This window comes from Drosophila melanogaster, chromosome 2L (genome assembly GCF_000001215.4).
Source record: "Drosophila melanogaster chromosome 2L".
NCBI classification, from domain to species: Eukaryota; Metazoa; Arthropoda; class Insecta; order Diptera; family Drosophilidae; genus Drosophila; species Drosophila melanogaster.
This window is the reverse complement of record NT_033779.5, coordinates 14,637,248-14,660,145: the sequence shown is the minus strand read 5'-3', so window position 1 is coordinate 14,660,145 and position 22,898 is coordinate 14,637,248. Positions and strand designations below refer to the sequence as shown.

Below are 22,898 nucleotides of genomic sequence, written 5' to 3'. Positions count from 1 at the left end.
TGCCTCAACAGCAGCCACTACTTGTGACCTAAATTTCAAGTTAAATGCATTTTAAATTCATTGAATCGATCTACGGCAGCGCAACTACAACACTTTGCTCAGGCAGCCCCCAGCGTTTTTTTTTTTGTACAATTTAAAATTGAAAATCCGTCGAACGAAAAAAATTGCTGAATCGAGTAGGAATCGATAGGCGGCTGACTAATTACACTAGTTTGACGGAAATCGATTACACTTACAGCAAATATATCTCAAGCAAATTTGTATACTGTAATCTGATTAATCCTACAATTTAAGCAGCATAAAAAAAAAGAATTAGTTATTAAAAGAAAGAACGCGTTACGTTTATCGTGATGTACATATTAACAATAATACACAAGTTGAAATTGTCTTTAAGAAACCGTCGACATTATAGTGTATCTTAATAAGATTTTGTATAATTTTTTTAAATCGTCCCTATTTTTAATCGAAGCAAACTGCATTGTTAGATGGCAGAACCCGATTTTCAAGCAAGTGTACGTACAATAGAAGAGAAATAGAAAAAATAAATAAATTATACAACTTGCAATTGCCAAGTTGTGGCCGTGGTTGTTGTTGCTTACGCGCTACGTTGGTGTTGCCGTTTGTTTGGGACAACAATGTTGGCTGGAAATGCCGTCACCAACGAGCCAAGAGACTTCGATTGGTAAGACGCCGCCGGTCTGTGAGGCGGACGAGCTTCGAATGTACGTCAGCATCATCTAACTTGGCTTGTTTGGCTTTGTTTGTGCGACTGCTGCTGTGCTGCACACACAAATTGAGCAATTCCAGTCAACAACTCCTACTTCTAGTTGAAAAGTAGCCAAGTTGCTGCTGCTTCTCTCCTTAAACCGCCGCAGAAAGAGAAAAACATTTAATAGAAAAAGCAACCGGCAAAGCAGCCTGCAGACCATTAGGCAATATCAAATACGGTCATAAGTCTTGGTAGCAGGTTCTTTGCTTGGTTTGGTAATTTATACTTGAATTTTCTTCTTCCACCTCGACTTCTTGGCCAAGTGACGGCGATAAGTAGCACGCAGTGCCAGTGCCAGCCAACAGCGCACCAACAACCAATTCTCCTCGATTGGTAATGTTTTTCAGCCACTGTGCGGGTTGTGGGACACATTGCACTTGGGACGGGGCTAATGTGCATATTTTCACTGAACTTGCTGAGCTGGCCAAGGAAACTTGATAGGAAAAAAACAACTGTGAAATGGAACTGCAGCATATATTTAAACATAGACTGATATATTTACCATATTCTTAAAATTAAGAATTCATAGAAATGCAATTATTCCTACCATACCAAAAACACAACTATTAAAAATACACCAAAAATAAACGATGTATATTAAAATGTACATTTACTTTTGAGTGATGAATGCTCTTTTATTACTATATATTTAAATAAATATAAAATTTCCCATTTTTCAATAATAATTCCATTGAAGTCAACGCCCAGTCATTGCCAAAAATTCCCATCATTCCTTATTTCCTATGTTCCCATCACATTTAAAGTTCATCCAGTATTTTTCTGCCACTTCGTCTGTGCTGTCACTGGCTTGATGATGAATTTGCGTTGCTTTGACATTTGGCCAATTGGCATTGGGACACGGCAAAAACAGCGTTCCTTGGAACCAGGCAATTCCGCACTGGCATTGGCATGGCCAGGAGCAGGGCCATCGCAACCGGTTCTTCCAACGCCAAATGATCATCATCATCAGCATCAGCATCAGCATAAAAATAAATTTCAATATTGTACCATTTAACGGTTCCCGAAGAAGAGTGCCCGAGACGAGATGCCGGGAGTGGAGTCCCAGTCTCCAAGATTCTGGTGCCGCTGCTGGCTCAGCGAAATGTTCTTTTAACGTTGCACGTAGTCAGAAGATGACTCCGGGTCTTCTGACTTGCGGACTGGCTGGCACTCATCACACATTTTCCTCCAGAGATTCCTTGGTTCTTTGTTTGGTTTTTTTTTTTTTTTTTTTGGAGTCTTTTGCCGAGACACACTCACACACGAGACAGTGGTAAATTCACTGGGATATCAAATACAGAAATCAACTGTCATGTTGTATGTCAATGACGGAAGTCATGCGAATTTGTTGCCTGGCCCCATCGTCTTGGCTCCTTTTTTTGCGATTCTTCTTGTCGGTTTGGAATTGTTTTGGCGCGCGCAAACTTCATTCTAGCGGTACTTGACCAGCTCCCAAGTCTTTGGCGTCCGTCTCCCTCTAATCTTTATGGCATCGAAGATTCAAAAATTAGTATTGGATCGTAAATAACAGCGAAAGTATAAGTCCACTTCGCCCACATTCCAAAATTTTATTTCTCCTCGGCCTGATGCATTCGACACCAAAAAAAAAATACCCATACCAAAATAAGTTAGGTCTTTATGTAACTGGACGTCGTCGTGGGGTTTACTGCATCGACTCAAGCCGAAAACCAAAAGTCCATAAAAGTAACACAAACTGCAGCAGTTGCGTTTTATTACACTTTGCCCCGCTGACACACAAAATTTCCGAAAAGAAAACATAACTGCCCAGGCAACAATGAGACATACTCCTAACAAACCTATCTGTGTCACATAGCGAAGTGAATTGAGGCCTGAAGTCCCAATTGGGATTCCTAGCGAAAAAGGGTAGTAAATTCCCACTTAGAATGAGGAATGCCCTAGCCAAACTAAAGAAGCTATAACACTTTGTTTTTCGTGTTGCATTGTACAGTTAAAATTAACTTTAAAGAAAAAGTTGTTGCTTAACTCTTTTAAAGTTATGCCTACAAAACATGTTGTCTTACTATTTATTTTATTGAGATGATTCTTAAAATTTTAATTACAATATGCACACTTAAACTAAAGTTTTCTTATTTATGTGGCGGTTAAAATTTACTTTTTATCACCACCCACTTTAATCACTGAAGATTTCCAATATCTCAAATGCAAACCTGGAAAATCTTTTACAAGTGAGCTCAAAGCTTTGCTAGCCATGCAGACCTTGCCGTAAAAGTAATAACGCTTGCAATGCAATGGCATGACCAAATTATGTTAAATAGCTTAGCGACTGACGACCTCTTCTCCTACCTCGACCGCTCAACGTGGCGTATGCGCAATGGCATTTAAACGTTTTTACGTTGGCACTTAAGTGACTTCTTCTGTTGAATTTGGTTCGCTTGCCGGTTGTTTGTTTCGCTGGTTTCTCTGCCTTTAACAATAATGTGACAATAAGGTGGAGGAGTGAAAAAAAAGACAAAAAGGAAGTTGCAACGCCGACGCTGTTATGTCCCACTTTTTCGATTCTCGCTAATTGAGCAACTGATTTTCCACTTAATGAAATGTGAAACCGGCCAAAGTCTATATAGGAATAGACGTGTAGAGCGGAGCATTGCGCCTATCCATAAATAGACAAACGCCGAACACCGTTTCTGGCCTCTGTTTTCATTCATAAAAATCATCAGAATGGCTGATGGGTTGAGCGGGGGGGTAACCGGGAAACTCTCTCTACCGCTTGCCGAACCAATTTTGTAATTACAACAACCGCACGGAGTCCGGATCGGCCCCAAAACCATATAAGATAACCCAACCTTTTTGGTTTGTGTGTGTTCATTGTTTTGTTGAATTACTGACTCGAATAAAGACATTTGTGCTAGTTTTTACCTCAATGCACCACTCAATGAACGTTGGCTGTGGTTCCGTACAAAACGTAGTATTTATCATAACTTAACCAACCAAACTAATTTTTCTACCTTGTTCTTTATCTCATTGCAGGTAAGCAAATACAACCAGTACACCCGAGCGATAAAGCCATTTCCAATGCTAATCTATGTCGGTCAAAAATGAAAACATACGTAAGCTTGTTGATAATTAAAAATTTCAGATAAAATTCTTGTTTGGTAAGGGTTTAAGAAACGTTGTGCCAGTTTCTAAATATACGTTAGAGGTCATTTAATGGGTGATTATCAAAAATTTTATAATAATATCATTTGGATTTAAAAGTCTCGTCAGGGATTTTTTAAAGCTAGGTTAAGCAAATATATTCTGACCTAATTGCACAGATTATTTTTAATCTACAATACTTTTCATAAAGATTTACCACTTCTTTCACGAAATGTCAATAAAAATGTAAGTTTCCTAATCTTATGACCCCCGGCTTAAACTAAGCCCAATATATAATTCACTAATGGCTTATTTAGGCTGCATCATTTTCTCGAAAAGTTTCCCCTTTAAGTCGTTCAGTCCCCATTTCAATACTTTACGGCGATTTTATATTCACAACCGCATAGGAGAAAAAAGGAAAACCCGCAGCTTTAGTTTACGATCGCATAACTTAACATTTGCTTATCTAATCTCCCCAAGTGCAATCAAAACTGGCCGAAAACTAAAAAAGAAACCAAATTGTAAAATACAACATCGTTTTGGCGGAAAAAGGAGGGTTCGAATACAACCAGAAATTCAATTGCAGCTGCAGATAAGACATTACACTCACTCCCCTTACCGCCACCCCTTGTCATATTTCACTTTTCACCTTTTTTTCTTGGCCAAAATCGAACGCAAATTGCTGGCAATGGACAACGGGCTCACACACACACATGAGGAAAATACAGTGAAAATTCCAGTCAAATTGCGAAAAGCATTGGTTTTCATCTAAGCCGCCCAGTTGCGAGCTGCCCGCCGCATATTGCGTATCCCGGAACAATGTTAAATGTCAAACATTTCTAATTGGATGAATGGCGGGGAAAATGCAGAGCTGTTGTGGCCAAAAAGGAAACCTAAGATCAAACGGAGTCGATCATGAATGACGGCGATCATGACGTGGCCCCATCAAGTTCACTTTCACTTAGTGTCAACAGCAGCAGCAGCGGCAACAAGCGGCAAAGCAGCCGATGACGATGACAATCATCGATCTTCATCGGCAGTACCCTATGCTGCCCCTTGTCCCTCACTTTTCCTCGGTTTTCCTCACTTTTTCCCCCCCTCCGCCAGTTGCGATGGCCACACGAAATTTATGTGCAAAGGCAAAACTTGGCTGCGGTCTGTCGAAGGTTCGTTGCCATTTGACGGCGATCGACGATCAACGATCTCTTGAATATACACACAACCACAAAGCGCTTTTCCTCCTTCAGTACCGTATTTTTTGTTGTTGTTTTTGCTTCTTTTTTTTTTAAATTAAAAACGAAAGTAGCTGTGAGTCGGTCTGTCTGGCCGTCTTTTGGCCTGCGAAAATTTATGCAGTCGCGCAATTATTTCGTTTTTTCTCCTGCTGCAAGTTTTCTCGCGTTGCAAGACGCCTTGTTATGGGCCTGTTTTATATATAAAGTAAAGTATATATATATATTTATAGAGGGTATATCTTTAAGGAAACTGCATGCAAGGAAGCGGAATACTGTTGTCAAGGTTAGGAGAACAGATGAGGGCTTAATGGTTTGCAGGTGAACTAAAGATGCTGTAATAATGTATAATCAGGAAAATTGTATCAACCGAAACACAAAATTGTATTATATAAGCAATATAATAAAATATGTTTTAAAAGGACTTCTTTCCAATAATGTTTTATTTGATATATTACAATATAACAATGATGTATTTATCAAGAGTAGAGTAACCTCAAATCGAACTCCTTCTATTTATCCTAGCCCTGTCAAGTTTTCCGCCTTTGTTTTGCTCCGTTTAAGCGCCCTGTGGCTCTCCTTGTTAAGTTACTCAATTGGCATCGAGTTGTTAACCTTTTTGGCTGCACCTTCTCCGATTTACCCCCTCAGTTCGATCTTGGATTGGTTTGGTTCGGTTTGGTTTGGCTTGGCTTTTAGGTTTTCTGGCGAGAGTTTCGCATGAGGTCCCCCGAAGCGTTGACATTTAATGATGAATTTGACACACAAGGGCACGACAACGAATCATTTGCTGTTGGTCATCTGTCAGCCCCCTCATACCCGAAATGCCCTTCATCGCGGACTTTCCTTGAAATCGGACAGATGATTAATTTCGGATACCCAAAGACAATCAATCCAGGTGGTCCTTTTGGTCCCCTTTATTTTGGGTCTGCGATTTTTTTCCATGTTTTCTTACAGATCATCGTTGTGCAACTCTCATAAATAACGATGATTGCTGTTGATTGGGAATGTAACCAGCGGCAAGTGTTGGGGAAATCTTGATTGTCCTGTGCATAACTAAATAAGCTGGCCACACTGCAATTGCTTGTAATTGCATATATTTTGAAAAGTTGGGAAATCTGTTAGCGGCGTTTTGGTGTGAGATTAAATTGCAGTGCTGGGTCTTTAACTTCAGTTTCATAAAATTTGTTGTGATTTCAAAACATGTATACACAGTTGTTCTTTTAAAGTTAAAATCTCAGTAATAAACTGCTTTTGATAAAATAGCAAGACTTTCCAGTTTTCCTACACATATGATGCATACAGCTGTTATGATCACACTGCGAAAACTTGGCGAAAACTTTCCATTTCATTTCGGCATTCTTTTCGCTTTCATTTTCATTTGCCAACACTCACCGCGCACTCCCCGCCAATGCTGTGGGTATTTTATGTATTTTTAAATGCATTTCTAAATGAATTGTAATACCGTCTGCCCCTTCGTCGGATTGCCAACGTGAAGTCAGATTGCCAGACACGACCTGTGCGAGCGAGTGTATGTGCGATGTCTATCGCCCAAAAGTCGAAAAAGAGTGGAGTTGAGTTTGAGTCCCCGGCAACTTGCAAACTCATGTGCGGCAATAAAAATAAAAATAAAAATAAGAAATACATACTCGTACAGCTGGAAAAGAAAAAGAAACACAATCAAATGCAAACATATGCTGCTGCCGCTGCTGCTGCGGCGCACAAGAAGCCGAAAACGTTGAAGGTGATTTTTACTTTTACTTACTGAAATTCATGTGCACGATTTTCCACCATCGGACGTCGATTTCAAATGCTGAGCTTTCAAATGAAGAGGCCACCACCACGGAGCAGCATCCACATCCATCCACGCAGTACGTCTCTACGAATCCAGATGCGAAAGATGATGAAGCTACCAATAAAAGCCTCCACCTAGCCCTTCTTCATCTCCGCAAACCGATTCATTGAAAGTGAAATGTTGCCTTTAAACTATTGTTTTGTAATTTCTTGTTTTCTCGTGGCTGCCCCGTGCGTTGTTTTCCCATTTGGAAATCAATTTCTGACAGTTTTTCTATTGTAATTTCCTAGCCATCACAATAGTAAAAGGATTGCATTTTCCGCCTTAGTGTGTGGCCACTGGTTGAATGACTAGATTTTTATATCATTTATTTTATTTACTTCACTATGACTTGTTTGGCTTGGCTTTTACGAGTTACCCACGGAGTTTTAATTAGTTTAGTCTGGTCGAGGTTTCCTTTTGAGCAATTGTAATCTTGACTTTAATTGTTGCCTTATGGGTTTGTTGCTTTGAATTTGCGGTTATTCTTTAATTGTGGTAACCATAATGCGTAAATCGACGGAAATCGCAATTGGATCAATTACAAAAAGATCTGAAGGGGCCGTTGATTGTTATTAATTGATGTTATGTTTGTTTTTTTTTTTTTTTTAAGGGAAAAGGTTTCCTTCTATCAGATAATATAGCTAGCCAATAGCTTTATATAGAAAAATGAATAAAATGGAGAGGAAACCTATAAAGCATCTTCATTTCCTTATGTTGCGTTTCATACTCAATTTCTCCACTCATAATGAAGACTAATTACCGGTCCTAAACGATGTCACCCATGCAGGTGATCTCATCCAAGTCGATTCCAAGCCATTCCCGCACAGCATGATGCACACATGCACTTCCCACAGAGCGTGCAACGAAAGTGAAACTGGAAAGAGAAAGACGCGAGGTGTAGGAAACTGAAATTTCCAATATTTTTGTTTTTGTCTTTCTTAAATATTACACAATGCAGCCGAACGCCCATCCAAGTCAATATTATGTTATGTTAATAACTCGGAGGCCGCCGATGGGACTGCAACAATGTTGGGACCCAAACTTTCCCACTCTAGCTGGGCGATGCAGTCGAAATTCTTGGCATGCAATGCAGAGAACTGGTCGGATGTTGGGGATACGTTGACTCGCCTCGAATCGGATTCGATCGCTGGCAGCGGTTCCGGATCGGATCGGATCGGTTCGCGGACAAACAGACATACTGTCTGCTTGCCCCTCAGTATCGCCAATGCGATGGTCGTATCTCTTTGGCCCTCGCTTCGATCCGCTTTTTTTTTCGTAAATGGAGCTTGAAGCGCGACCGCGCACCGCAGGCGATGATCGAGCGATTGCACTGAGAAAAATTACAAAAGATGGTAATTCTACTATATAGCTAGCTTCTTTTTCTGTAGTTTTTCGAATCAAATTTTGGACAAAGAACTGTTGAAAAATCCGTAAATTTCATAGTATTTTGGAATTGTTATTGTTCACACATGAACACGAATATATTTAAAGACTTACAATTTTGGGCTCCGTTCATATCTTATGTAAATGAATCGAGAGCGATAAATTATATTTAGGATTTTGTTATCTAAGGCGACATGGGTGCATTGCTCAAAAACATGTAATTTAAGTGCACACTACATGAGTCAGTCACTTGAGATCGTTCCCCGCCTCCTAAAATAGTCCCTTAGTGGGAGACCACAGATAAGGTCCTCGCCGCTCAAGATAGGCAGATGTGCCCGAGCGTGGGACCTCGATAAGGCGGGGACTATTTACTTAGGCCTCTGCGTAGGCCATTTACTTTAAGATGCGATTCTCATGTCACCTATTTAAACCGAAGATATTTCCAAATAAAATCAGTTTCTTACAAAAACTCAACGAGTAAAGTCTTCTTATTTGGGATTTTACATTTGGTCAATCGAGCCTTTAATCGACTCTGCAGTTTCCCCCTACCAAAGGTAAGGAACTCAGAGAAAGGCCAGCTCCTTTAAGCATCTTACAGCTAAAGGTAGCAAAAATAAGTGACTCTTGTTTCCCCCTACCAAAGGTAAGGAACAGAGTATAAAAATAAAAAGCAAAAGATACAAAAGAATCTTTTATGTTTTAAAACAAGCACCTTATAGTCTATAGCTAAAGGTTGCTTTGTGTACCATTATAAATTGTGGTAAGGCGTGCTTGAGGCCATACATCAGCAATTGTGAAATTAAAAAGTGCATAACAAAAGTGCCTTATAAATGCTCTAATAGCATTAAATCAGCTCATAAATAGAGTGCAGTGTATATGCCATAAGAGCATAAATTAAATAAAAAGTGCCTGAAAACAGTGCCTTATAAATGCTCTAATAGCATTAAATCAGCTCATAAATAGAGTGCAGTGTATATGCCAAAAGAGCATAAATGCCGAAATAAATGGCTAAAAAACAAAAAATCTGACTGGACTACAAAAATAATAAAACGTGCCAAAAAAAAAAAAAAAAAAATCATCTTTAAACATCGACGGAGCCTTAAAGAAGAGAAGGAAGTCAAATTCAAAGGAGCCTCTACCAGCAGCAGAAGCAGCAACAACAGCAGCAGCAGAAGCAGCAACAGCAGTAGCAACAGCAGCAACAACAGCAGCAACAGCAGCAGCAACAACAACGACATCAGCTAAGTCAAAACAAGAATTTTCTGTTTATCCAAACACACATATATATATAAATACATATAAAATACATATACACGTACTATATATATTAAGAAATTACAAAAAATTTTCAAAATGATGTCAGAAAAGACTATTCAATTCCTTAAGAAGCAGTCCGAAATTATTTTGGAAATTAGAAAGTTGGAAGTAAAACCAACATTAACAGATGTAGAAATTCTAAAATTAAATGAGCTTCAAAAATGTTTCATTGCTAATCATAGCAATTTGTTAAAGATCGGCGTTGTCGATCATGAATATTTTAACGCGAAGCAGTATGATTTAATAATGATGGTGTTAGAAAAAATTAAAAATAAAAATGAAAAAATTAAGGGCGAGTCGGTAGAAAACACTTTCCCTAAATCAAACACTGTCCCTAAATCAAACCCTCCCCCTACATTAAACCTTGAAATGCGTGGTCACCCTGAAAAAGAGGGTATAGCACAAAACAACGCTTTAAAAGTAGAGCAGGCATTTCGTAATAATGTTGGCCAATTTCGAGTATATCTAGAAGATACGTCTAAACTAATAGACAGTAGTCCAGATTTCCTTAAAATAAGGAAAAATAAAATTGAATTTTTATGGCATAAAATAGATAACCTGATTGAACAGGTGAATAGTCATTTTGAGAGTTCGCTATTCGAAGAAGAAATTAGCGAACTTGAATTTGACAAACAAAATATTCTTACAGCCATTAATAGTCGACTCAGTGGCACAATAAATAAAGCTGAAATGTCGACGGTTGTTAAGGCGGAGGAGTTACCAACCCTGCCTAAAATACAGATTCCCACCTTCTTTGGTGATTCCAAAGAATGGGATCTTTTTAATGAACTCTTTACAGAGCTCATACATGTGAGAGAGGATCTCAGTCCTTCTCTCAAATTTAATTATCTAAAGTCAGCATTAAAAGGAGAAGCCAGAAATGTGGTTACTCATTTACTGCTCGGCTCTGGAGAAAATTATGAAGCCACTTGGGAGTTTTTGACCAAGCGATATGAGAATAAAAGAAACATATTCTCAGATCATATGAATAGGCTTATGGATATGCCAAATTTAAATTTAGAATCCAATAAGCAAATAAAGACATTTATTGACACGATTAACGAGTCAATTTATATTATAAAATTAAAGGCACAATTACCAGAAGATGTGGATGCAATTTTCGCTCACATAATTCTTCGGAAATTCAATAAAGAATCACTCAATTTATATGAAAGCCATGTTAAAAAGACAAAAGAAATACAGGCACTTTCTGATGTCATGGACTTTTTAGAGCAAAGGCTCAATTCTATATCATCATTCTCACAGGAAGTAAAACCTGTAAAGAAAATGATTAATAATAACAAGAATAAAAATTATAGTGACAATTGTGCATATTGCAAACTACCAGGGCATTATTTAATTCAATGCCATAAATTTAAAATAATGAATCCAGCAGAACGGTCTGACTGGGTAAGAAAAAATGGGATTTGCCTAAGATGTCTGAGGCATCCGTTTGGTAAAAAATGTATAAGCGAGCAGCTTTGTTCGACTTGTCGTAAACCTCACCACACGTTACTTCACTTTGCAGGTCATAATCCAGAAAAAGTGAATACGTGTAGAACAACAGGTCAAGCCTTGTTGGCCACGGCCTTGATTCAAGTAAAGTCGAGGTATGGAGGCTTTGAACAATTAAGAGCATTGATTGATAGTGGCTCTCAAAGCACAATTATTTCAGAAGAGTCTGCACAGATTCTAAAATTGAAAAAATTTCGGTCTCATACTGAAATAAGTGGAGTATCTTCCACAGGAACGTGCATCTCCAAGCACAAAGCGGTTATTTCGATAAGAAATTCTCCGAAAAATTTAGAAATTGAAGCAATTATTCTCCCAAAACTTATGAAGGCACTTCCAGTCAACACGATTAATGTTGATCAGAAAAAATGGAAGAACTTTAAATTAGCCGACCCCGATTTTAATAAACCGGGTCGCATTGATTTAATCATTGGAGCAGACGTATATACTCACATTCTGCAAAATGGAGTTATAAAAATAGACGGTCTCCTTGGGCAAAAAACTGATTTCGGGTGGATAGTTTCTGGATGTAAAAAATCCAAAGGAAAAGAAACCATTGTAGCCACAACAATAGAAATAAAAGAGTTAGATCGCTACTGGGAAGTGGAAGAAGAAGAAAAAGATGATATCGAGTCTGAAATCTGTGAAAATAAATTTATCAAAACGACAAAAAAAGATTCAGATGGGCGATACATTGTGTCAATTCCATTCAAGGAGGATGTCACCTTAGGAGATTCAAAGAAACAAGCGATAGCTCGTTACATGAATCTGGAGAAAAAACTAAAAAGAAATGAAAAACTTAAGGTTGACTACACTAAATTCATGAATGAATACATGGATTTAGGACACATGATTGAAGTGAGTGATGAAGGCAAATATTTTTTACCGCACCAGGCAGTGATTAGAGATTCAAGCCTTACGACCAAATTGAGAGTAGTTTTTGATGCTTCAGCAAAAACTACGAATAACAAAAGTTTGAACGACATAATGTGGGTTGGGCCACGAGTTCAAAAAGATATTTTTGACATTATTATTAAATGGAGAAAATGGGAATTTGTTGTTTCGGCAGACATTGAAAAGATGTACCGACAAATTAAAATAGATAATAATGATCAAAAATATCAATATATTTTATGGAGAAATTCTCCAAAAGAAAAAATTAAAACATATAAATTAACCACAGTCACTTACGGAACTGCATCTGCACCATATTTGGCTACCAGGGTTCTGGTAGATATTGCAGATAAATGTAAAAACCAAGTTATTAGTGCAATAATTAGGAATGATTTCTATATGGATGACCTAATGACTGGAGCTGATTCGGTAGAAGAAGCTAATAAATTAATAACATTAATTCCCCATGAATTGCAGAAAGTTGGATTCAACTTAAGGAAATGGATTTCCAACAATTCCAAAATATTAACCACTGTGGAGGACACAGGGGACAATAAGGTTCTCAATATTATCGAAAATGAATGTGTTAAAACTTTAGGACTAAAATGGGAACCTCAAAAGGATTTATTTAAGTTCAGCGTAAATTGTAATGATGAATCAAAAAATATAAATAAGCGCGTTGTGTTATCAACGCTAGCAAAAATATTTGATCCGTTAGGATGGTTGGCACCAGTCACGGTTTCAGGAAAACTTTTTATTCAAAAACTTTGGATAAATAAAAGTGAATGGGATCAGGAATTATCCATAGAAGATAAAAATTATTGGGAAAAATATAAAGAAAATTTATTATTGTTAGAGAATATTCGAATCCCAAGGTGGATTAATTCAAACAGTTCTTCAGTCATTCAGATTCACGGATTTGCGGACGCCTCCGAAAAAGCATATGCTGCAGTAGTCTATGCTAAAGTAGGACCTCATGTTAATATAATAGCTAGCAAAAGTAGAGTCAACCCTATAAAAAATAGGAAGACAATTCCCAAACTCGAGCTGTGTGCAGCTCACCTGCTTAGTGAATTAATCCAAAGACTAAAAGGATCAATTGACAATATAATGGAGATCTATGCTTGGAGTGATTCCACGATTACCTTAGCATGGATTAACAGTGGTCAAAGTAAGATCAAATTTATAAAAAGAAGAACGGATGACATTCGGAAATTAAAAAATACTGAATGGAATCATGTTAAGTCAGAGGATAATCCAGCAGATTTAGCATCCAGGGGAGTGGATTCTAACCAGTTGATCAACTGTGATTTTTGGTGGAAAGGTCCGAAATGGCTAGCAGACCCAAAAGAACTTTGGCCTCGGCAGCAGTCTGTAGAAGAACCTGTCTTAATAAATACGGTATTAAATGACAAAATAGATGATCCTATTTACGAATTAATAGAAAGGTATTCCAGTATAGAAAAACTTATACGTATAATAGCATACATAAATAGATTCGTGCAGATGAAAACAAGAAATAAAGCCTATTCATCAATTATTTCAGTAAAGGAGATAAGAATAGCGGAAACAGTTGTTATTAAGAAACAACAAGAATACCAGTTTAGGCAAGAGATAAAGTGCCTTAAAATCAAAAAGGAAATCAAGACAAATAATAAAATATTGTCATTGAATCCATTTTTGGACAAGGATGGGGTTCTAAGAGTTGGAGGAAGATTGCAAAATTCCAATGCAGAATTTAATGTTAAACATCCAATCATTTTAGAAAAATGCCACCTAACAAGCTTATTAATAAAAAATGCTCATAAGGAAACATTGCATGGAGGGATAAACCTAATGCGAAACTATATCCAAAGAAAGTATTGGATTTTCGGGTTGAAAAATTCGTTGAAAAAGTATTTAAGAGAATGTGTAACGTGTGCAAGGTATAAACAAAATACAGCTCAGCAAATAATGGGTAACTTGCCAAAATATAGAGTGACGATGACATTCCCGTTTCTTAATACTGGAATAGATTACGCAGGTCCTTATTATGTTAAATGTTCAAAAAATCGTGGCCAAAAAACATTTAAAGGATACGTTGCTGTATTCGTTTGCATGGCCACCAAAGCCATACACTTAGAAATGGTAAGCGATCTAACTTCAGACGCATTTTTAGCAGCACTCAGAAGATTTATTGCTAGACGGGGAAAATGTTCCAATATCTATTCAGACAACGGAACAAATTTTGTAGGAGCTGCAAGAAAATTAGATCAAGAGTTATTTAATGCAATACAAGAAAATATAACGATTGCAGCGCAGCTTGAAAAGGACAGGATTGATTGGCATTTTATTCCCCCGGCAGGACCTCACTTCGGAGGTATTTGGGAAGCTGGAGTTAAGTCAATGAAATACCATTTAAAGCGTATAATCGGCGACACTATTTTGACTTACGAAGAAATGTCAACTCTTTTATGTCAAATAGAAGCATGCTTAAATTCAAGGCCATTATACACTATAGTTAGTGAGAAGGACCAACAAGAAGTTTTAACACCAGGTCATTTTTTAATTGGAAGACCACCTTTAGAAATAGTCGAACCAATGGAAGATGAAAAAATCGGAAATTTGGATAGGTGGAGACTTATCCAAAAAATGAAGAAAGATTTCTGGGTTAAGTGGAAAAGTGAATATTTGCATACGCTCCAGCAAAGGAATAAATGGAAAAAGGAAATTCCTAATATAGAAGAAGGGCAAATAGTTTTATTAAAGGATGAGAATTGTCATCCTGCAAGATGGCCTTTAGGAAAGGTGGAAAAGGTGCATAAGGGGAATGATGATAAGGTCCGAGTGGCTAAAGTAAAGATGCAGGAAGGATATATCACTAGACCCATTACTAAAATTTGTCCCTTGGAAGGAATAAAGTCTGTTGACAAAAATGAGGCTGACCAAGAGCCAAAAAGACGAACTAGAGCGACATCGGGAATGTCCAAGATCGGAATCATTATGGCAATGTTGTTGTTTGTGTTAAGTTGTCAAGTTTCTAGCGCATTACCTAAAGATATAGCACCAAGATATTCTATAGACAAAATAAATAAAACCTCAGCAATATATCTAGACCCGCTAGGAGATGTTGAGATTGTGAGTACTTCTTGGAATTTGGTTATCTATTATAAAATGGATCCATATTTTAAAATGTTAACAAAGGGTAATGCGCTTATACAAAGTATGAGGAAAGTTTGCGAAAGACTTCATAGCTTTGAAGAGCAATGTAGTCTAGTCTTAGATAATATGCAAAGTCAGTTATCGGAACTTGAAGAAAACAATAAATTGTTTATGATACAGTCTAGATCTAGAAGCAAGCGTGCTCCTTTCGAATTTATGGGTTCCTTGTATCATATTTTATTTGGTATAATGGATGAAGATGATAGAGAGCAATTAGAAGAAAATATGAAGAATTTGTTAGATAACCAGAACAACCTTGATAAACTAATTCAAAAACAAACATCTGTGGTTGATTCAACTTCTAATCTATTAAAGAGAACAACAGAAGATGTTAACTCCAATTTTAGAAGTATGCAAATAAGAATTGAGAACATGACAGAAGTTCTTAAAGAAAATTATTATGTTTATAAGGAATCAATAAAATTCTTTATGATTACGAAACAGCTACACTCATTGATTGAAGAAGGCGAAAAAATTCAAGCAGGCATTATAAGCCTGTTGATTGATATTAATCACGGTAGGCTAAATACAAATATTCTCAGGCCAAATCAGCTTAAAAAAGAAATTGCCAAAATTCAGCAGAGTCTTTCGGAGAACCTAGTAATTCCAGGAAAACGGTCAGGTACGGAACTTAAGGAGGTGTATACACTGTTAACAGCCAGGGGTTTATTCATCGACGATAAATTGATCATTAGTGCAAAAGTGCCTCTGTTTAGCAGGCATCCATCCAAATTGTTCAGGCTTATTCCGGTGCCAATTCGAAATGAAGATCGGATAATAATGGTGCATACAACGTCCGAATATTTAATTTATAATTTTGAGATAGATTCCTATCACATAATGACGGAAGCCACATTAAATCAATGTCAGAAATGGCAACTAAATAAGAGAATATGCAAAGGAAGTTGGCCCTGGAATTCAGCGAATGATAATGCATGTGAGATTCAGCCTCTAAAGCCAGATAAAGCGGCGAACTGCATCTATAAAACAGTAGTCGACTCTAAAGGTTACTGGGTAGAGTTAGAAAAGAAAAGTAGTTGGTTGTTTAAGGTTCCTGCGAATTCAAAAGTCCGTCTGCAATGTACTGGCTCTCAAATTGAATTGTTTGATTTGCCTCAGCAAGGAGTTTTAAGCATTGCGCCATATTGTACGGCAAGAACCGACGATAAAATTCTAGTTGCCCACCATAACATTCAGTCCGAAAGTGAAGAATTATTATCAACACCTTATATAGGAGAAGTTAGTGAAGCGCCGAAGATTATTTGGGATCCGCTGAAACTATCAATATTAAATCATACTGAGGAATTTGAACGATTGAATAATGAAATTAAATTTATGAAAGAGAACCATCAAAAATTGAAAGATTTACATTTCCATCATATTTCCGGACATGCTGGATTAATTATTGCTTTAATACTAATGATAGTATTAATAATATATTTCATACGGAAATGTGCTGTGCAACAAAGAATGCAAGCAATAACCTTTGCAGGTCCGTTGCCAGTACTATAAATATCAATAGTAAATAAACAATAAAATAATATAACAAATAAAAATATACAGTCCACTATATCGTTGTTTAATAGAAAATGTACTTCTACATAGAAAAAGCAAAATGTTTAAAATAAGTTAATTGAGTACAAATTGTTGAATTAAAAATAATATAAACCATAATTGTAATCCAATAAAATTAAAAGCCAGAAAAACTAGGCCCATTGAAATCTTAGTTGCAAAATAAATGAACATATATCAAATAAATACAGTCCACTACTGTTATAAATGCAACTAATATACTAATGTACATCTCAGCTTGCTGGCCCTTTGGCAGAATGTTCACACATGAACACGAATATATTTAAAGACTTACAATTTTGGGCTCCGTTCATATCTTATGTAAATGAATCGAGAGCGATAAATTATATTTAGGATTTTGTTATCTAAGGCGACATGGGTGCATTGCTCAAAAACATGTAATTTAAGTGCACACTACATGAGTCAGTCACTTGAGATCGTTCCCCGCCTCCTAAAATAGTCCCTTAGTGGGAGACCACAGATAAGGTCCTCGCCGCTCAAGATAGGCAGATGTGCCCGAGCGTGGGACCTCGATAAGGCGGGGACTATTTACTTAGGCCTCTGCGTAGGCCATTTACTTTAAGATGCGATTCTCATGTCACCTATTTAAACCGAAGATATTTCCAAATAAAATCAGTTTCTTACAAAAACTCAACGAGTAAAGTCTTCTTATTTGGGATTTTACAGTTATACTCTCTTGAAAAATTTTTGTTTTATTTTTCATGGTGCACTAAACCGTCGACACACAACCGCTAAATCGACGACATTCGCTTTCATTTCCAAATGCAGTTGCCTCTCAGCTGCTGGTCAGTCACACTTGCTACCCAGTGCCATAGCACACAATATTTTCATGCCATGCCGTGCCATGCACTTGCCACTCGGACCCCCCTGCACCCGTTGCACTCCACGCCACAGCGCCCCTCCCCCTTCCCTTCCCCTTCCGACGAGGATCTGCCCCTTCTCGGCTCGGCGGTTCATCGGTTTGTTGCACTTGATGTTCGGCCTCTCTGTTTCTGTTCAAGTTTCGTTTGTGTTGCGCAGTTTCGCTTTCGATTTCTTTTGTACTTTCGATTTTTCATACCCTTGAATAAGTTGTCAAAGGTGCATCAGAAGTTTTGGTTTTGATAATAATAAATATTAAGATTATTTTTGATATAAAGATATGTTCTAAAAAATAGGATAATATATATATCATTTAAAATTAAATAATTCTTAGTTTGTTAATGGTTTATTAAGATTAATCGCTTATTTTACCAATATGTTTCATATGGAGAGATTAGTTTAATAAACTGTATAAATTGTATATTTTCCCATACTGTTTATTTTTAAACTACGTCGATACTAGGAGTAAAGCTTACCCACAGAAATTTATTTAAATATGCTGATGGCATTAACCCATGTCCCAACCCTCTTGAAGTCAATCAACCTGTGTCTTGGCGGATCGCAAACCACTTTCTTCTCCCAGTTCGTTGCCTCTTGCTTTTTGATCAGAGTCTGGGGGACTTAATAATCGTGCGAAACTTATTAATCATATTTCATGTCGGAGACGCTTCCATGCGTGGTGTGTAAAGGCACATATATATATATATATGTTTATAGTTATGAATGAGAAGAGATTAGCCGTCATTGAGTTAATCGGGCCTAAGATCGGCGACGGCCCTTTATGGCCAACAAATCGAGGGCCACTTTCATTTTTGTTTCAGGCGCAGTCTGTGTCGGAATCCGAAACACTGAGGCGCTTCGATTCATGGTCAGCGAAGAAAGTTGTTCTCACACATTAATTATGCTCCTCGGAAACCTCCCCATCGATTGATTGATACGATTTATAACCGGAAAAAAAGACGGTTTCTGGTAAAAATTGTTTTCATTCATTGATGGCCAGTCAAGTAATACCAATTGTCTCACTCGATCTTGCTTTTCTCGATCGCTGGCCCACTTTACTGAAGGTATGAACTGTATGACAAAAGCCCAGACTTTGCTGGACTTCATCCACTTTACAATTTGATGGTTCAATTATAAGAATTGATGGTCTGTAATTTTCATGTCCCATATATAAGCATTACGCCAATGAAATGCCAAAAATGCCGCCTTGGTTTCGCTTTCTGAAGAATAGTTTTATTGTTAAATATTTATTTATTTAAAATAAACTTTGGGGATTCTCCAGCGCTTACTGTGAATATTTTGTTTTTGTCGCCGTGTTGTTTTCATGGAATCCACTTAATTAGCATTTGTGTCAGAGTTCTGCAGAAATGATTGAAAATTCCAAAATGCTAATAAAAAATTCAGCAATCTCTAACAGATTGCGTGAGATGATGCTCAAACGCTGCAAAACAAAATATAATTTTTGTTTATTTGCAATTTTTTAATCAAAGAATATTAATCATTTGACTTCTATTAATGAATTATGCGTGTAGTATGCGCGTGTTTTTTGTGTTTGAATTTAATGGCTTCATTGAATGGGAAATCAAATTCAAAATACTATTCGATAACTTTAGCAGAAACTGTTTATAGCATGATGGGATGGTTGAAAAACCTGTTGCCATCTCTTTGCCAACTGGATGGATGTGGCTAATGATGATTTAGTCGGTTGTTGTTGTTACTGTGGTTGAGGATGTTGGTTGTTGTGGCTTGCCTATTAAGCCGCAACTTAGAAACTCGAAGCGAAACAACAACTGCAATGGCAAAGATTGAAAATACACATGTATAAATAAACACAAAATAAATAAACAAACAAAGCTAGGCAGCTAAAGCAGGCTGAAATTGAGTTAAAAGCCCAAGAGATTCGACGAGATTCAAGAGATTGAAGCTGCAAACAACTTTCCACTCCAACTCGAAGTTGGACCAGGTTTGTTTGGGACTTGACTTGGCATGGCTTGACTTTGACTTGGACTTGGATGTGGATCCACGTGTGCGTGCGACTCACTAACTAAACACGGTATACCATATGTGCAGATAGATAGATGTATGTGATACTCGTATGTGGAGGGGATGGATGCCACAAATTGTTTATTTGTCAATCGGTTTTTGGCTTATTAGCCGCTGCGGCAGCAAAAGTGAAATTTTCCACAACTCTGCAAGTGGAGCTCAGCCGGCAGCCGATTTATGGCCAGCGGTACGATTCAGTTAATAGCCCCGACTGCTGCCAATAAATCAGCTAGCTTGGCGGCGAGTGAAAAACGTGACTTTTGATTTGACATTTCACAGTCATAAGTATGCGACGACTACGGACGACCCGTCTCGCCCCGGGTTTCTTATCAAATTAAATCGAAAACAAGTCGGTCTCATGCAATTTAAATTCATTTGGCTGCCGCTGCAACTAAGGGGTAAGATGGGGTTCGGGCTCATCTCGAGCGTCTTGAATGTCATCTCAAATGTGGCTAAATGTCAAAATGCATCACCATCAGCCTCTCATCTGAGACATCTTCCCCGCTGCTAATTGAGTCATTTCGTTCGTCTTCACCCCTTCTCTTTTTCTATAACTATTTAATTCACCAACTAACCGAATGCATTCTCTATTCGTATCTTGCACGCTTGCGCAATAGCGAACCTCGTCGAATCTGGCAGAACCAGTAAGTATAAGACTGCATTTATTGCGGATAAGTATGATCTAAGATCCATCGATCGCCTATAGTTTTCTTGCCCGTGTCTCTCATACATAATTGCGTTTGCATGACTTCATATCGAGTGTTTTCAGTGTGTGATTCTTTTGTAAAAACGTTTTTGAGTTCTACAGGAATGTATTTAATCACGCATTTCGTTTTACATAACTCTTTGGGTTTCAAAACACATTACACATAGTTACCTGTTAAAATGTTGAATATATAATACTTTAAATAGAAATCATCACAGGTTATATAAAGAGAATTTCATTGCTTAAATTTTGTTTGTTAAAATGTGCTCGAACATATGTAGGTTGAGAAAATCCGCTAGATTGGTAATGGTTTTCAATTAAAAATTTTTTGTAAACTTCTTAAATTACCTTGAAGCCGAATACATACGCGATTCTCAACAGTCACAACCTTTTGATTTGTCATTAGCATTCGTATTTGTGGCTGAGTTACTCACTCGGAGCGATCAATCAGTTGGGCTGTGGTTTTATTTCTGTCTGTGTCGGTCCACATTTGCACGGCGCACTTTGCTTCATTAGCCAGCGCCTGGGGGCGTTGCCACGCCCACCATTCCAGCGGCTCACTCAAAATTCTGCACGCGCAGCCCCAAAAGCCCCCCCCCCTCCAGTTCCACGTGGTTTGCCCCATTTCATTTGAAAATCTCCCATTTGTGTGTCAGCAGCGACATGCGCGATGCATAAATATTCAGCCTGGCTTGGTGGCTTGTTTTTGATTTGAAATACCCTTAAACAAGAAGTTGGCTTGGCTCCTGGATCTTAAAAGTGAAGAAATTACTAAAAAACATGTAGACACAACTTAAAAATATAACACATCAATTCACACAGCAATACAATAAGCATATTCATTCACTTTACTTTGGCCAAACATATCACAGTTCACATATTTTTCTCATCTCGTAGCCTTATTGTTATTTTTAATTAAAATAACTTACTGCCAATTATGTTGCCATTTTTTGTATTTTCAAAGGTGAACCTACAATCTTAATCATAGTGCATGACTGACCTTATGAGAGGCAAATGTTTTCCCACAGCTATCAATTGCCAAACAATTATTAAAAACTATTTACTGAGGGTATACTGGCATCCATACACACAAAGTCTTTACTTATGTGTTTGATCAATTCTTTTGGGGACACCGAAAATGGAAAACAGTTCGCACAATTTAGAAGACAATTGTGACTCATTTAGTCACGAATTTTGCCAATTTTTTTCGCCTGTAGTTTTCGTAAAAGTTTTTTATTTTTTTTTCCCCCAAACAAGCAAAACAGCGACCAGGCTGGCATTGATAATTTATGTTTGAATGGCTGAATGTCTGCCAGTGCCAGTGGAGTCGGTCTTGTGGGCTACGTGGTCGGGTATTACGAGTAGCCAACGGTATTTTTGAAACCCCCTCTTTTTTTCCATCGCATCCATCGGAGTCCCCACACGTCGCACAGTTTAGCAGTGGCCGTAATGTGACAAAAGTAGATCGCAATTTGGTGATCGTGTGAGCCAGCTATCGGTAAACGGGTCGTTACTTAGAAGGTGCTACCTTAGCTACCCACTAAACCTGAACCTATTTCTGTCACTTAACTTTTCGGACCCATTGAAATTTATGTGGAAAACGTGTCGACTGACTTAGCCTGATGAAAGCCTGACAGCAGCTGCAAGCTGCAACTGCAACTGCAACTTGCGATTGCAATTGCGGCTACTGTTGCTGCAACGGTTGCAAGTCTCTCACTCATTCTCTCTCTCCCCCAGTTATTTGAATACAAACGTGCGACTTTTCACATAAATCAATGTTAATGGCGCATTTAAACGACCCACCACCGACTACAACAGCACCAACCACAGAAAATATCATAAAATGCAAAAAAAAAAAAACAATCCAAGACAGATAAATAAAATTAGCCAGCGTAATTGCAAACCAGACAGCTGGAGACCCCAAAAAAATAAGAAAACATGTATATAGAGTACCCCGATTAGACCTCCGTGGCAGAGGAGTGGGAGGCATTTTTTTCTCTTTTGACCAACTTTGTTAAGTTGTTGGATAGTTTTGGAGGCGAGTGAGTGGCCGGGAACTACCGTATTACACATTTCGTTTTTGGGCTTTGATTTTCGTTTTTGCTATTTTATTGTTTTGTAAACATTTTATGGTGTCAGCTTACAAGACATGATCGGGGTCGGTCGGGATCGAGTCCTAGGCGATGCTTAAAGTCGTTGCCAATGGCAAAAGGTGGCTTAATTGGTGAGCGTTTTCAAAGTTATGTTGTGTGGGAATAGAAACTGTGAGGCCACTAAAAAATTTGGAATTTAAAGTATTTTCCTTTTTTTATGATATATTCCTTTTTATGCTAAAATTCGTCTGATATGTAGATTTGATAAAATCCAATATTGGTTTGATTTGATCAACTAAAACTTTTAAATAATGTGGCCAATAATGTATTTATTATATTG

The 22,898-nt window shown here is 37.7% G+C and overlaps 1 protein-coding gene across 4 annotated transcripts in view, besides 1 other annotated feature; it reads left to right on the top strand.

The window, feature by feature from the left end:
• Positions 1–22,898, top strand: part of osp (outspread) — a 90,145-nt gene that overhangs the window by 29,195 nt on the left and 38,052 nt on the right. For 2 of the 4 annotated variants that reach the window (NM_001169504.2, NM_001144354.3), the window contains exon 2: positions 20,377–20,403. The exons of the other annotated variants lie outside the window; for them this stretch is intronic. In NM_001169504.2, the coding sequence (NP_001162975.1) occupies positions 20,377–20,403 (27 nt within the window). The remainder of the gene's footprint in view (positions 1–20,376; positions 20,404–22,898) is intronic. 4 annotated transcript variants of the gene reach the window in all.
• Positions 8,416–17,520: a mobile genetic element.